The sequence below is a fragment of the Aquila chrysaetos genome, chromosome Z (assembly GCF_900496995.4).
Source record: "Aquila chrysaetos chrysaetos chromosome Z, bAquChr1.4, whole genome shotgun sequence".
NCBI classification, from domain to species: domain Eukaryota; kingdom Metazoa; phylum Chordata; class Aves; order Accipitriformes; family Accipitridae; genus Aquila; species Aquila chrysaetos.
Window position 1 is genome coordinate 78,579,145 of NC_044030.1, and position 15,578 is coordinate 78,594,722.

General features: G+C 38.9%; 1 protein-coding gene across 6 annotated transcripts in view; it reads left to right on the forward strand.

The window, feature by feature from the left end:
- KIAA1328 (KIAA1328 ortholog) overlaps positions 1 to 15,578 on the forward strand; it is a 190,781-nt gene that overhangs the window by 76,928 nt on the left and 98,275 nt on the right. For all 6 annotated transcript variants that reach the window (XM_030004498.2, XM_030004500.2, XM_030004505.2 and 3 more), the window contains one exon: positions 1,062 to 1,189. In XM_030004498.2, coding sequence (XP_029860358.2) covers positions 1,062 to 1,189 — 128 coding nt within the window. The remainder of the gene's footprint in view (positions 1 to 1,061; positions 1,190 to 15,578) is intronic.

The following is a 15,578-nucleotide window of genomic DNA, read 5'->3' on the forward strand; positions in this document are numbered from 1 at the left end:
AACAAACAAACAAAACCTGGCAAGACGCCCTTCCCCCCCCCCCCCCCCCCCCCCCAAAGAAGAAGAAGAAGAAGAAGAAGAAAAGGAAAAAAAACCTTAGGGTCATAATAGGGAATAACAAAGCAGTGAGTTATTTATGCAGCCATGATTGGCAAAAATGATTGCAACATGAATTTGCCCAGAAGCAATGATTAGATCATAAAAATGTTAAGGAAATCTGTAACTCAACACCATTTTATAGATTGAAGAAGTTTTTGTTCCCTACCTTAATTGCGGTGACTTGTTATTAAAGTATTTATTCAGAGTAATCTCTTTGGACAGCGAGCCCTTATCCCATCTGCATGCATAATTAAATGTGAGGGGGGAGAGAGGGGAGCATAAATGGTTTACCATGCTACATGAGCAAGGGAGGGAATTACACAATGACAGGTGAAGAGCAGATTTATCTCCTGTTGGAATTTCAATACTGCAAGCAAGGCAGGACACTGTTGCTTGCTAATATCCTTGCAAACACCACAGTTGCTGCCTCTCCAGATTACTGTCCAAAAATCATTGCTGGTCTCTAAAAAGCTTGTAGTGCTGCATCTGTGGCTGTGGGTTTTGGAGGTGTTCTTGCTCAAGCAAAGAGATTGGATTTGGGTATGTGGGCTTGTGAATCCATGTCTGTGCTTAAAAATAGACTATTTACTTACTTGGCTGGCTATTTATTTATTTATAAATAAACATTGGTAGTGTCTGGCTTTGCTGAATACAAATCAGAGGGTTGTAATTGTTCCAGCTGAAACAATGTCATCACCTGCCTCCTGCTGCTGTCCCTTTTCCAATGATAAAAGAATTTGATGCAATTTTTTTCCACTCTCTGAGTAGAAAGAAAGTTGTACTTGAACATTCATTTCTAGGCAGATTTGTCATCATTAGGCAGTACTTAAACACACAGTATCTGTTTTTAAATTGAACTGTATACGGATCTGTAAATCAGATTTACACAGAGTAAGTTCGTATACATTTGACTCTTAACTATTCACTAAAGAGTGTTTTTCCCTTAACTTTTGATGTCTCACCTCTGCAGCAGCAGTACAGAGAATGCCAGGAACTTTTGAGCCTTTATCAGAAGTACCTAGCTGAGCAGCAGGAAAAACTATCGCTCTCCCTTTCTGAACTCAGTGCTACCAAAGAAAAGGAGCAGAAGGTAAGCTCTTCTTTCCCATTTCCTTTTTTTAATGACATCTTCGAAACGTCTTTTCTCTTTTACTAGAACTAAACTTTAAGTGTGTTTTCTTGCAATATAGTATTGAATACTGTTTCATGATTGGCTTCCCGTGAGTTCTTCCCTTAATACATGGATTGCAGGAAAACAAAAAAAAAACCCAAATTTTGGGTCAATAAAATAGCTGAAGTTAATTGACCATGTTGTAATGGAGTAGGAATCATAGGAAACAATGGTTTTGCTAAGGAAACAGTTAAGATGCTCTTCTGTTTTCTGTCCTGTTCCTTAAACAGTAAAGTAATTGGAGTGACTGTAGATACAGCCTTTCAAATTTTCACTGTGGCTTTTGATGATTGAAAAGGACATTACAGATGATGTATTTGGTCAGTAAGAGCTTTCTCAAGTGTGTAAGGCAGCCCATCTGATTTCAGCTGTTTATAGAAGACCTGTAATTACATATGCAGTTTAAAACCAGAAAATGTTGACTAGAGGTACAATGTGTTAAATTAAGTGGTAATGTGTCTCAGATACATACGCCCAAAGCCTTGAAGACATGGTTGCTTGAGATTTTTTTCTTATAGTTCCATACTTGATTTGCATCCCTGCTTATAGCAGATTATACCCTGGAAATGAAGGCTACTTATGCAAGTGCTCTACCGGATGTTCTTACCTGCTATTCTCTTTCAGTAGCTTCCTTTTTTTTATAGGTTGGGGCCTTGATCCTTTCTTTTGCTGGAAGAGTCTTAAAGGCTTATAATAGGGCTCAAACAGAGTATCCAGAAGGTGGCCTGATTCCGGCCTTTCAGTCATTCCCTACTAACAAAATTACACAGACAGGAGCCTGTGAAGCAAGGAGTCATTTTTAATTCTGTTCAGGAAACAGGTAGCAATACTTCTCTGACTTTATTGGCATTAGGAATCATTTTTTATCCTGCTGATGTTTTGTTTTTTTTTTTTTGTAAAATATGTTGTTGGACATTGAGCTGTTTGTCAGGCTTTTAGCCTTTACAAACATTTCATTTCCATTCTTTTGTATTTTCATCTGCCATCCATTTTGTGATGGCGTTGAGTTCAAAACAAGAACCTTTTTCTCTGAGAATGGATGATGCCTGTATTCTTGCCTGTGATATGCAACTTGCTGGGGATGTCTCTGGAAAACAGTCCAGAGGAGCCCATGCAGTCCAACAGCACTGTGGCAGCTGTGTTTGGGATGATGCCAATACCTCTCTCAAGTTTTGCCATGCTTAACATTTCACCTTTAGCCTTTCAACTTTAAATACACATATCTTGTACCAGGTTAGCACCTAGTATAAAGGTATCTCGTATAATCACATCTACAGTGCAAAAATGTAGAAGTAGATAATAGGAAACCTTCAGCCCATTAACTGTCAAATCAGCATCTTATGGTACAGCAATCCACATTCATCTCCTCTTGTTCTTCTGTCTTCCTAATCGCTCTATCAAGGTATACACAGAGAATTCTCTGAAACTGTTTTCTGATTTCATGTGCAAAGTTCTATCAAGCTTGTCTTTGATCCCATTATTTCTTTTCTCTATATTTAAAGGTACTTCTGTCCACAAATGCAAATTCAGGTATTATATTGAGGTTTGCCTTGTCATTTCATTTATGGTTACCTAGTCTACAGCTCCAGCCTAGTAGGTCTGAAATTACCCTAGCCCTCTTGCCCTGTGCAAAGCTTTGTAGGCATAGATAAAAACCTGTCAACGCATGTTTCAACTGTTTTTTCTTATGGCTTGCCAAATATTTCTAATGTTTCTGGCCTTCCTCTTCAATTTTCTCTTTCTGCGCAGTCCTGGTAGGCATAGAGCTGTTTATATCTTGAATGCATTTGGCTTTATAAATTGTTACCTTTTTTCCAAACAAGTGCTTCATGCTGTGTTTCTCCTCACAGCTCAGAAACTGGAGAGATTTGCAGGACTGCCTCATTGTGTCGGTTCTTTCCCTAACACATGACTTGATGTGATATCTATCAAAACCGAAGAAGAGTCAGTGGTCTGCTTCCTGTTGGACTATTATTTCACACATCTCTTTTGTTGCTGTCGTATTGTCTCTTGTTTTAATACCTGAACTGTGAGCTCTTAGGGTCGTGATAGGTCTCTTGTTCTCTTTGAGTGTTGTCTTAACACAGTAGTTCAGCCAGGCGTAGGGCTTGCATTCTGGTGTCTGCCTCAATGGGGAATGCTACAGGGGAATGCAGCAGGGAGGGATTTTTTGGAGGTAAGAATTGGGAGGGCAACAGATCCAGAAGACTTTCCTCCTGCTCTGAGTGCTGCTGCCCATACCAGCACTGTCTGCCCTGCTGAAACTTTTATGCTCTTGCTCTTTTGGTTTTAAGATGGACTTTAAAAAAAGCCACCTTGTTTAAATATTAGGCTAAAGGAAGCCTTTCTGAGTTTTGTTTGAATCCTGATCCATTGGGAATCTTTTCCCTGTTGTTTGTTTTTGGCTGGGCTAAGGAAATCCTGGATATGTCTGGCTTTAAATCAAGAGATACTAGCTTGCTACGTAGTTTTCACTTCTTTGAACTGTCTAGGAGAGGTAATCAGCGTTTCCTATTTCAGGTGACTGCTGATGTTACCGGGGCATCTGTGCTTCAATGTAAGATGTCATTCTGATTTTCCTGTGTCTCGCAGAAACATGGGACTGCACAGTTATACTCTGTACTGAAGCACTTCTTTGTTCTGCTTGTTAAGAAATGCTCTTTCTTGTTTCTCTTAATTTTCGCCTTTTTTTCCTACTTGTTTGTTTTGATTCATTTCTAATGCTACACCTATATCTTAACATCACCTGCTTTTCGTCTGTCTGGCTCTCTCATTCTTACTGTACAACAATGCTGGCCATGAGCTGTCACTTTCCCCTGGGCTTAGATAACTATTTGAAAGCATCTTCTTTCAGCGTTTAAATGCTGGGCTTTGTGTTCGAATGAGGCAGTTAACAGCTCAAGAGAACTGCAGAGTTACCAGACTTCCGTGGCATTGTTGCAAAAAGAGGTGGAGTTGTGTGGGAGGCCAACGACTGCAGTAGCTGTGTGCCGGTGGCTGAAATGCAGCCCTGGTTTGTAGCTACATTGAACTAATGCAGGTAGTTTGGTGTTAACTTTTATTTTTGTCTGTTTTAGCATCACCTAACGGTAGCAATAATTCTGAAACCACGTTTTCCTCTTAACCTAATATTGCTTCTTTATAACGAAAGTCAGCCCTCAAAATTTAAAGAAGCATTCTGGTAGCAGCAAAATAAAATTTCTGGGAAGATGGTGGTGAGATGATTTAAGACAGAACTCTCGTGGAGTCAATAATCAGTAACTGGAACATGGAGCTTCCTTTTTTTGTGAGATAAAGTTAATTCCATTTGAAAAGATACTTAAGGTGACATGAATTGAATTATTCAAACTGGCCTTCTCAGCATTAACTCTAGGTTAATATCTCATGATGCCTCTGGTTTCATTACAGGAGTTTTAAGTACATAACTTTTAATAATAAATTCAATACCTAGAAGCCAAACTGAAATTGGTTTACCTTCTACCAAGCCATAAAAAGAAGCATTAATTGTAAAGTGAATATTAAAGCGGTCACTAAAGTTGACTCAGACAGATTCAAAGAGATAGCTCTTGTGTAAAGGAAGTGAAGAGCTCTACTGAACAATAGGCTTCTGCCCTGATGTTAATAGAAAATACCGTCCATATTAAAATGTAGTTAAACCTCGTTTATCAAAAATGATTTTGGGATGTTCTTTCTGCAGCCACAAAAATGTTCAGTCTTTGCCATTTTCAGAAGCTTTACACAGAGATGTAAAGAAAATTGCCCTTGTTCTAGGTAATCAGGTCTGACCTAGTTAAATAGTCGCTAATTCACTGCCATGTCAGTGGCAAGAATCCAGTTTACTTTGGCAAGTCTCTGGCTGATGAATCTGTAGATGTTCTGCAGCCCAGGGTAGGACTTGAGTCACAAAAGTTGGACAGGCAGCTGAGTTTCTGCAGGACTGGGATTATTGAGCTACTTCCCCTAAAAGAAGGATAATACCTGTAGTCTCAGCATTGCCTATTAATGTTAATCTTTGAATTTATAAGTACAGCTAGCAGCTTTTGTTTCTTATTTGTGGAAGATTACCAACACATCTGCTAATTCTCTTGCTTTACATAAATTCTTGTTGTGTATGTGTTTTAAGGTTTCGTTCTTCCCCACTGTGTATAAATGGCACAGATATGGGGTGGGATTGTAGACAGAAAGGAATATCAAGAATTTATTTTCAATGGGATCTCTGCTCTCCCCTTTTCTGGTGTATTATGTCGTCTGTCTCCTGTTTGGTGTTTATATTTCAGTAATGCCAGAGGCTGTCATCAGAAATGAGGTACTGTTGTATACTAAGCACTGTGCAGGCATACTGAAAGACATGGTCTGCTTTGGGAAGATTGTAAAATCTTAAGAAGATTAACTTTTGGGGGAGACTGATTATTTTTTTTTTTTCTTTTAATGTTACTATTTCTCTTGAATCGCTTGTTCATTTTAAAAATTGTTGACACAGTTGAGGTGTCATTTCACAGTAAAGTCCAAAGGAGGACTTTTCCTGGAAAGACTAGAAAGCCTTGCTTTCTTTTCATGTCAATGACTAAAATTCTTGTCCATATCATTGTCATTTTTTGCCTTAATAAGGGTGATTACATACTGAAGCTTCAAACATTGGTTATTAGATTTATTACTCTTTTCCTTTGAAAGGGATATTGAAACAAGTCAATTTTCAGAAGCCTTTCCTTTCTGATTGTCCCCAAACTTTCCCATTCCTCTTTTTTTCAGCACAGGTCACCTTTAAACACATTCTTAGCTTGCTTAAAGAAAAAAAATCCCACATATGCAAAGGGTTTTGAATGCTATGAGGTAAACCTGCATGATAGAATTGACTTTGTCTGTTTACCCAGCTGTACTGGAACAATGGATGAGCCCATCTGAAAGATACTTGAGAACTGGGATAATAAATAAAGAACTAATTTGACTGGGGACCTCAAGGGTATTGGAATAATTTTAAGAGGCTAGACAGAGACAGAGTTTTAGCATGAGTAAATATAGGGAATAGCCTGGCCTTACCTGTGTTACTTTTGGCAAATCCTCTGATCTCTCTCTGTGAGTCTCTTATCTGTAAAAAGGAGATAATGTTTTTGTCCTCATTCTTTCTGTTTTCTACTGAGAATGTCAGGTTTTGGGTGCTTCTTCATGTGTGTTCAAAGAGATTAGTGATGATATTTCAAACTTAGGGTGGTCTGGAGTAGACTACCTTGTAATAGGATGAAGAAAAATCATGTTTTTTCCTTTCACCTCTAGGTTACTAAGTCATACTTAATTTACCTATCGTTTCAAAAAAATGCTAACACCAAACAGCAATGCAGATGAACATAAATATTTAACGAAGAGGAAACATCAGTATTGAAATATCTGCGTATTGCTAGCATTCACAACAGAACTCACCTACACTCAGTCCCCTGGAAATGTGTGCAGTAGTAGAACCGTTTGGCTCGCATAAAAGCACCGCCTACTTGCATGCTGTGAATGATGCTGTATTCGTGGTGATAAGCACTTCACTCTCAGCTCAGTGCTTAAGCGAGGTCTGAGCTGTTCACTACTTAACCGAGTTCTATGCCAGTTCACCGTTTCTTTGTTCTATTGTCTTGAATCAGCGTTGTCTCTAGTCTCTTTAGGGTCTTTTGATTTTCTCTTTCTTTTCTTTGAAGATGCCTCTTTTGGTTTCAACCACTTGGCTTTAAAAACTGTCCCTCCTGTGGAAATCTTTTCCTTAGGTGGACACTGATCTCTGGTGTGTATTTTTCTGTTGGGGGATAAATCTGGAAAGACGACAGTGCCTTCCTTTCCAGGAAAACATTCCCTTGGCCTTGTAGACTTCTGATGATATTGTTACTATTGTGAAATGATATATCTGGATTTTTGTGAGACTTTGAGAAATTTGTAGCAGGACTGCCTGTCCTTGAGAAGCACTTTACAAAATCTTAGCTTGGATATTGCAATTTCTTCAGTATAATCCTTGTACTGGCTCTTGGGAAAGCATTGTGACCAATACTCACCAGCATCTTCTCAATCTCCCTTAGAAGTGAGAGTAAAGGCTTCTTCAGTGAATGCAAGGCTTCATAAGACTGCACTTGCAGTCAAAGACTTTGTATTATGCTATGGGCCTTGAGGAAGAAAACTTCTGTTCTACCCTTCGCTTTGTGGAGTTACCTGTTCACCTGACAGACATTAGGAATGCAAACATCCCAGCTGCCTACTCATATGCTGACCCTTTCAGTTGTATAGTCCGTTTGACCTATGCACATGCCCTTTGGTTCTGTTGTCTTTGGCCTTTTTAAAAAGTTGAGACTCATGAAAATCAGTTTCTCATGTACTTCCAACCTCCTTGATTCACCAGCTCCCAGTAACAGGCTTCTCAAATTCCTCTAAGTGTGGCAGGTCCTGTATGTTGTGATCAAGATTACATTCCTGAAGTTCCTGACTTGTTGAAAACCAGTGCTGGAGACTTTCAAAGCCTAACTGAACAAGCAACTTAATGTAACTTTGGAGGTGGCCTTGTTTTGGTGAGGTTTGTACCAGATAACTAGCAGAGTTCCCTTCCAACCTGAATTTTTCTGTGATTCTATTCTGTATTCTCTTTTCACCAACCCTTCAAGAGAGGGATCATCCTGTGAGAACCTATTTTGGTAAAAAGTGAAAATGCTTCTGGGCCAGTAGCAATGGTCCAACAACTGGACCCTTATTTCTTAAAGTGGAAATGATTAGAGTTGCTATTTCTTGCTGTTGAAACAAATAGAGGCTGTAGACTAATCTAGGACTTCATAACCTAAATACCTTTATTAATCAGTTTAAATTTCAGATAGTGTGATATTAGCGATTATTATACTGAAAGATAAATTGCTTACCGTCTCTTGCCTGCAAAGCACACATTTTTGTGTGTTGATCAAGTTGTTTAATTAGAAGTGTCTTTAATGAAAGCCAGGTGATTATCATTTTGGGGCACTATAGGTTGGTCTTTGTATGGCAGAAAGGTTTTTCATGAAAGTCAGGGCTGTGATTTTCTTTCAGCCAAGAAGGTGGGAATTCTTCTTCTGTCTGTACCAGGACGACTGCCTGCAGAAATATCTCTCCGATTTAGCTCCGAATTCCCTAAGATTTAGCTCAAGGTTTTTCATTTTGAACTGCAAAAAGTTAAAGTTTTTCTGATGCACAGTTTGCCATTTGAAGTTTTAAGGACTCTCCTTATGGGATTTTATCCACCGTAGGATAAATTTGTAAAGTTCTTGAGTCAGCTGGACTCATTTCCCTATATAAGCAGAATATATCTGGTGAGGTGGCATCAGCACAGACTGTGCATCTATGGCATTTGTTGCAAGACTGCATGCGCATTGCATGTGATTATGGTTTAGAACAGCCTGGTTACCTGTCTCTGATCCAGTGTATGTGTTAAATATCATTGCATAACAATTTTCGGTTGCCATCTATTCATGGCAGATGCCAGAACATGTCTGAAATGTCCCACTTTCAGATGTATAGTAATAGATGTTTCTCTTCATTTTGGAAATTCACTCATGATTTCAGAGCTTGGGATGTGGGTAGAAACAGACCATGCAGACATTCAGGACCATCACGTGCTAATGGTGACTCAGTACCATCAACAGAAACAGGGATACATGAGTTGCTCTTGTCTATGCAAGAAAACTGTCTGTCTGAAACCAAAGTAGTCAAAGCTAACCACACAGATACATGGTTTCTCAGGCTGGCTGAGCTACTTCCTAAGATTTAGAGCAGGGGAAGCAAATGATGTCCTCTGACCTGTCTCGGAAGTCTATATTACCTTGAGGTTGGTCTCTGCCTTGAAATAAAGTCATTTCTAGTGAATCTGTAATAGATGCATTTGATTCCACGTTACATCTTTCCCCATCTGTTCTCTTCTCCATAAGCAGCAGCAATCCTGTTGACTGGAGCAGGCCAAACAAATTTTCAGGATGTCTTCTGTTTTCTGGTGTGTAACTTCAAAAACTCCTCTTACTCTCTGGAGTTGGGTTGTGAACATCAGTACCTTGGTTGAAGACTGTCATTTTACAGTGCATCTGATAAATGTCTCTGCTCTAAAACTTCAGACAGAGGACTTTTCACAAAGAGGTAGTGCCTTCTATGGCTAGGTCAAGAACCCACTCTTGCAGCCTAATATCAATTTTAAACCTCAGCAGAAAAGCTTTTACGCACAGTCATACTGAGAACGTCATTTGGGTCAGGAACCATTTATGTACATGGTTACAGAAAATAAGACTAAAAATTTTAAGAGAGAACTTGTCTCATTAAATGAGCTTGTGAGACTGCAAAGGTATAACAGCCTGTGAACAAGTGAGTTCACTTTTCTGGATTTCAAGTGACAGCTGCGGAGACCAGTTCTTTTCCTGAGACCCATACATTCATCACATAAAGCACAATGCTCTGCTGTTAATGGAGCTTCTTGGCACAACTCTTCCTTTTGGATACTTATCCTTCAGTGCTCATTCAGTTAGGCACTCTGGGACTCCTGGTGATTTGTGGTTTTGGAGTATTTGATGGTGTCCCTTGTAATGAGCGTGTACATTTAGGCATGGGGTTGAAGGAGATAGAACAGTTATTTTGTTCTGTAATTTCTGCATTAAGTGTGGGTACACTGCCTTGGAGTGCCTAGAGATTTTGAGGCTGAGAGGATTAGAGGACCTGGGATGCACAGTATTGTTCAGGTAGCAGCGTGCATGTCCATATATGTGGGAAAGACTTGCTTCTAAGCAGCACTGCTAATGCAAAAATCCTTCTGTTGTGTGTGCCCGGGCACATGTGCAACCATCATGTGAATGTATAGGCAGACTGACTTGTAAGTAACCTCTTGTATTTAAAACCAATATGTAGCACCTGGTGAACACACAAACCCGTGGCTGAAACACCAGCACAAGTTCATGATTCACACTTGAATTGATATACATGTAAGCAAGCTTTGAATATAATACTGTCTCTCATTGTAAAACTGTATTATTTTCTGCTTTTTCTAAATCTTAAAGCAGAAATAAATGCCAGTTTCATAAATTTTTAAAATTTATTTCTTTTTAACTTGAACATTCTAGTTAATCAACATATGTCTGCCTTTTGAAACATTATCTCAGGTCCTTTGTGTAGATTCTGAAGCTTCAGGTAAAATCAGAGCCAGTGGTATGTCTGGAGGAAGTCCTTTTTACTTGGGGAAATGAGAATTCAGACACACATGCAGAAAGGTTTTTAAATATTTAGGCCTTTGTTTTTCATTTCATCCATGGGAATGTCATTAATGGGACATGAGAAGTTTTGATTAATATTTTTCATTACTTGTGCTGACCATGAGAATTCTGCATACAAGTGTGCTACTGGGACTGCTGGTGTGATCTGCCAGGTAGGTGAGGGCTGGCAAGCAGATGAATTGGGATCCAATTCTGTTCTTTTACTGTCTTGTCATCAAGTTATTTAATTGCTTTCTGGCTTAGTTTGCTGCTCTTTAAATAGAAAGTAATGCCCACTGTTTGTTAGAGAATGTAAACTCCGTGAATTTAAAATGCTATGTAAATGCAAAGATGAATTGTTGGTCTAGTTATATACTGTAAGGAGAGCTCAGTTGATCTGGGACTTCTTCATACAGAAGTTAATTCTTGTAAAGAGGTAGTCTTTTTGCCTGTGTGGGGTTAGGAAAAAAAGTACTCAACATGGGTGAAAAACCCTTTGATGCTGTATGACACAGGGCAGATACACATATTATATGACTAATTTCATGGGCGTGTTTATTTATCAGAGGTAAAAAGGATCACGTCACCTGAAATGAAGAGACTGCACTTCTGTAAGTAAAACATGAGAAGAAAACACTAGAGTTCTCTATTAGCTAGATACGTACCTATGCATTCTTATTATCTGTTTCTTTAAGCATTAATTCTATTATAACGGTTTATCCAAAGTACTGTTACTCTAACAACATGCTTATTTAAAATGAAGTAAATGTAGAGGGCTACAGATTTGCTTTAAAAAAAGTATTTCAAAACTTGTAGATTTATTTTTTTAGTGCTTTGTCAGTCAGGCCATGTAACTCAGTGAACACTAGCATGTTAGAAAGTTACTCCCTGATTCCTCCTTCTAATGATGTGTGTGATAGGAGCCTCAGTCACTCTTGGGTCCTTCTGTAGAAAGCAAGAGTGAAAGTGCGAAGCACCTCCAGAACGTTACTCAAAACCAGCTGATAATTCAGTTTTGAAGAATCTGGGCTGCTTCTTTCTGAAATCCTCATTATTTTATCAAATATCGAGATACTCCTTGTACTTTTTCATGACTGATTAGGTGGCATCATCACTAAAATGACCAACACTGAACACAAAGTGTGCAGTCCTAGTAAGACCATGTTTTTCTTGGTGTGGCTTGTTGATTTTCAGACATATCATTAATACTGCTTACATGCTGAACTAATCCCTTGTGTTAAAATTAGTAAATATTGTAAGTATTACTTTTAATTTGTCTTCAACCTTTTCAACCCATGAGTCTAAACTTCTGTGTGGGAGCATATTCCAGGTGGCAGGCTGCCAAACAGACCTGGCAAAAATGGAGACATTCATTATGCCCTTTTAACTTTTTTTCCTAATAGGATAAAGTTAATAGATTGAAATAAGAGGTGAATACTTCTGTTGTAATAAACTAGCAAGACAGAGTTTAAGAATATTATGGAAATGTTTGAAATGTCAGAAACACTGTAAAATGGGGAGGCTGGTCATTTTTTAAACAAACAAAAGCCCAGGAAAAATCTTTCCTTATTCAGTGAAGGTGCCAGTGAAATCACCAAGTTTTTTTCCTCCGTTGTAGTGAAGGAATCTTTCTGTATCATGGTTCGATGGACAGGATGACTTGAGACACTTAAGTGAGAGCTAAAGTGGAACTTCCCAGTCATCATAGTAGATGAGCTGTTTCACAGTGGTAGGAGGAGAAAAAAAGTGCATCCTACTGTCTTCTGAGAGTAAATAAGGCTCAGTTATCCGGGTGGCTGATGCTGCCTGAAGTCGGAAACATCTCTCTCTGCTACCAAATGTGAGCCACTGTAAGACCACGACGTTGCTGGTACATGTGACAGCCCCTCTGGGGCCAGAGGCCACTGTCCTCTTGGTGCCTGCACGAAGCCTGGCGCGGAGCTGGGAGGTGCTGCCACCAACACAACCATCACTGCTGTGGGACGAGAAGATTTCCTTTCTGTGATGGTCATATTCAAGTAATGAAGGTTTAGACACCCTTAACAGAAGGCTGTTCCTCCCATAAACTGGTCCTCACACTTATGGTTTTCACATGTATTTATCCCTTTTCACAAAGGGGCAATTAAATTCCCATCAGTCTGCCAAATTTATTACATTCTGTCTACCTAAATATTTCCTGTCATTTCAGTGAATGTGGCATTTTCTGGTTCTTTTTATCTTGCAACTTCTTAACTGTCACACGTTCTCTCTGAGCTGGCTAAATGTCAAGGGTGGAATAAATTATTACTCACATACTGTTATTTGTACAACTGTAGTATTTGGGTTGGGGACCAATATCCTCTTGTACTAGGTGGGCATCTGAATCTGAAGGATGGTCACTGTTCCAAAGAAGTCACGATGTCGATGTGTTGAAGCATTATTTTTTTTTTAAATCAGTTGGAGATGAAGCAGCTTTAAAGATAAATGTAGGATGATCATATTCAGTATTACTTACTGATATATATTTCTTGCATAGATTTGATTTTCTATTTACATTGCTTTCTGTAAATGCCATTGTTAATACAGTTCTGACATCTTATTTCCTTCATGGCTGTCTCAGTAGCATTTTATTTCTGATGCTTTAATAACTCAGTGTAGACTGAAAGGATAAAACTGAGGCAATTGACTGAACTAATTAGACCCTGATTTGTCTGGCTGTCCAGTGCCTGACAAACATGTCTTTGACATAAACAGAATAAAACATTTTTGCCATTAGCCACTTACAAATAGCTATTTTGGCAGAGCTTTGAAACTATTCAATTCTCAGGGCATATTGTGCTGGATAAGGCACCAATTCAGGATTTTTCTTTTGCTATTGTGACTCCTCCTTCCTGTCTGTGCTGAAGTAGAGTCATATTTAGTAGCTTCACAGAAACTCACAAGCAGTTAGTACAGTTATCACCCTAACAAACTGAGTATTTCTGAAAAAGTGGAAATGTTCCCATTTCAATTTCTGGTTAATGACACACTTGAGTATGGGATCTGAAATGTCAGTCTTTGTATTTTCAAACCTGTAGAAACTTGAATAAAGCTTATACATAAGAGCAATCAACTCTGATAGCAGTAGGCTAAATATCGGTTTCTGAAAATAAATTTTATATGAATCTATTCTCCAGACAATTTGACTTTTAAATGTTTAAAAATGTGACATCTTTATATAAGTGAATACAGATTGAGGCAGGAGCTATAAAAACTTGAAGTTTCCATGCATCACCTACTTTTCGCTATCACCTGTTAAACAGCACAACTAGATACAATGCAGGTTTTACTGCTTTCCATTGCAATAATTTACTGTCCTTCTGACCTATAAACAGATAACTGTTAGCATGACTTGATACTGTTAGATGTTTGGATACATTCTCAAAGGTAATTCACGGTTTTAAATATCGCGTGTGTGAAAGGTTTTATAACCTAGCATTTGGAAAACGGCAGCATTACATTTCTTTGAGCAGTGTTCTGGGAATAATGATTTGTCACTGAAGCCCTGTTACAGGGCTTCCTGAGCAAGCGTCCTCTCCTCTCACTTCCTCCTGGAATGCTGTATCCTTACGTAAGGACCACTGAAAAATTCATGAAGCACCTTCATTTTTGTCAATGCTTTCCTAGAGGGTGACTTCACTACAATCTGCATGCAGAAAGTTTTCAGTGGCTTCAATAATTGATTTACACGTAAAACTTCATTGCAGTAAGGGGGGGATGCTCCATTAGAGAATTTGGGAGTGAATGTTAAGTGGGTTCTTGTTCTGCATCTACTACTGACTTACTCTGTGACCTTTGGATAATTACTTCAGCTTTCTGTGCCTAAGTTCACTATTTGTACAGTGAGGTTAACAGTGCTTCCCGCCAATGCTTGTAAAGCTTTTCAAGTTCCGTGCATGAAGAGCACAAGTATAAAGCATTGTCATGATTCATAATGGCATTACTTCTTTGCACGAAAGCCTTCTATTGAAATAAGCACAGTTGTGCTGGAGTAAGAGTTGTGAATCAAGTCTGTTAATTTTTTTCTACTTTTGAGATATAAAATAGCCATAAGAAGTGCTCCTGCAAAATGGCAAACCATTTAAATGCCAGCAGGGTCATTATTCTCCTCAGTTTGCTGCTTTTGAATGTTGCTTTTCCTTTTGGTCAGAAATAAGCCCAAGAACCTCAGGTGAGAACCCAAGTTCTCACATCTCAGTATACTGATTGTGCAGTAATATGCCTGAATTGTGCCTGTTCAAGGCAATCAAAGTATCAGCACCAGGTAGTGGTGCTGGCTAGGTAGTGAGCTAATGACTGGTGAGTACTTGGTAAGGTCCACTCCATCAGTTCCAGTCAGTTGTTCAGAGAGGCTAGGAGCAGGGGAAGTAATCCTGAAGCATGCTGGCTGACAGGGGTGTCTGCCTTAAAGAAGAGTGCATGGAATAATCTTGAGTGACTTCCTAAAAGACTCAGTATGTTAGTGAGACTTGAGGTGCTTGATCCTCATTTCTTTTATTAACTTAATTTTTAAAGCTTGGTTTAGGGCATAAGTGAGAAGAGGGCCGATAGTAGTTGACATAATTTACTTGATAAGCCAGTATACATAGGGAATGACTGAAGATAAGCAGACCACCTCTGACATTTACATAATGTTTACCTAGAGCACTCATTGTAACTTGTTTGTTACAGAAGTCATTATCTGGAGATTAACAGTAAATAGGGGAAATGGGAATATAAGACTAGAATGAGAAAAAGACAAAGGGTAGAAACAGGGAGATGTGTTCAAGCAGAGGAACAGGGAGATGACATAGCCATGCTTTGTTGATGGTATTTATGGACTATGATAATGCTATCTCCATAGATACTCCTAGGAGAAGAAGAATTCATCCAGGTTATTGTTTCTTGAGAGGGTAATCTTCTCTGATAAGCATTGTGAAGATTATCTGTAAGTGCATGTAGTGTCAGTAAGAGGGCTTCATGGAGATCCAGAGTTGATATTTCTTTCAAACTTGGAAGAAACTCTGACGTTTACTTTGTAAGTAATGGTAAGTATATGCCTTTCCTACACAGCGGGTGTCAGTCATGAGTATGCC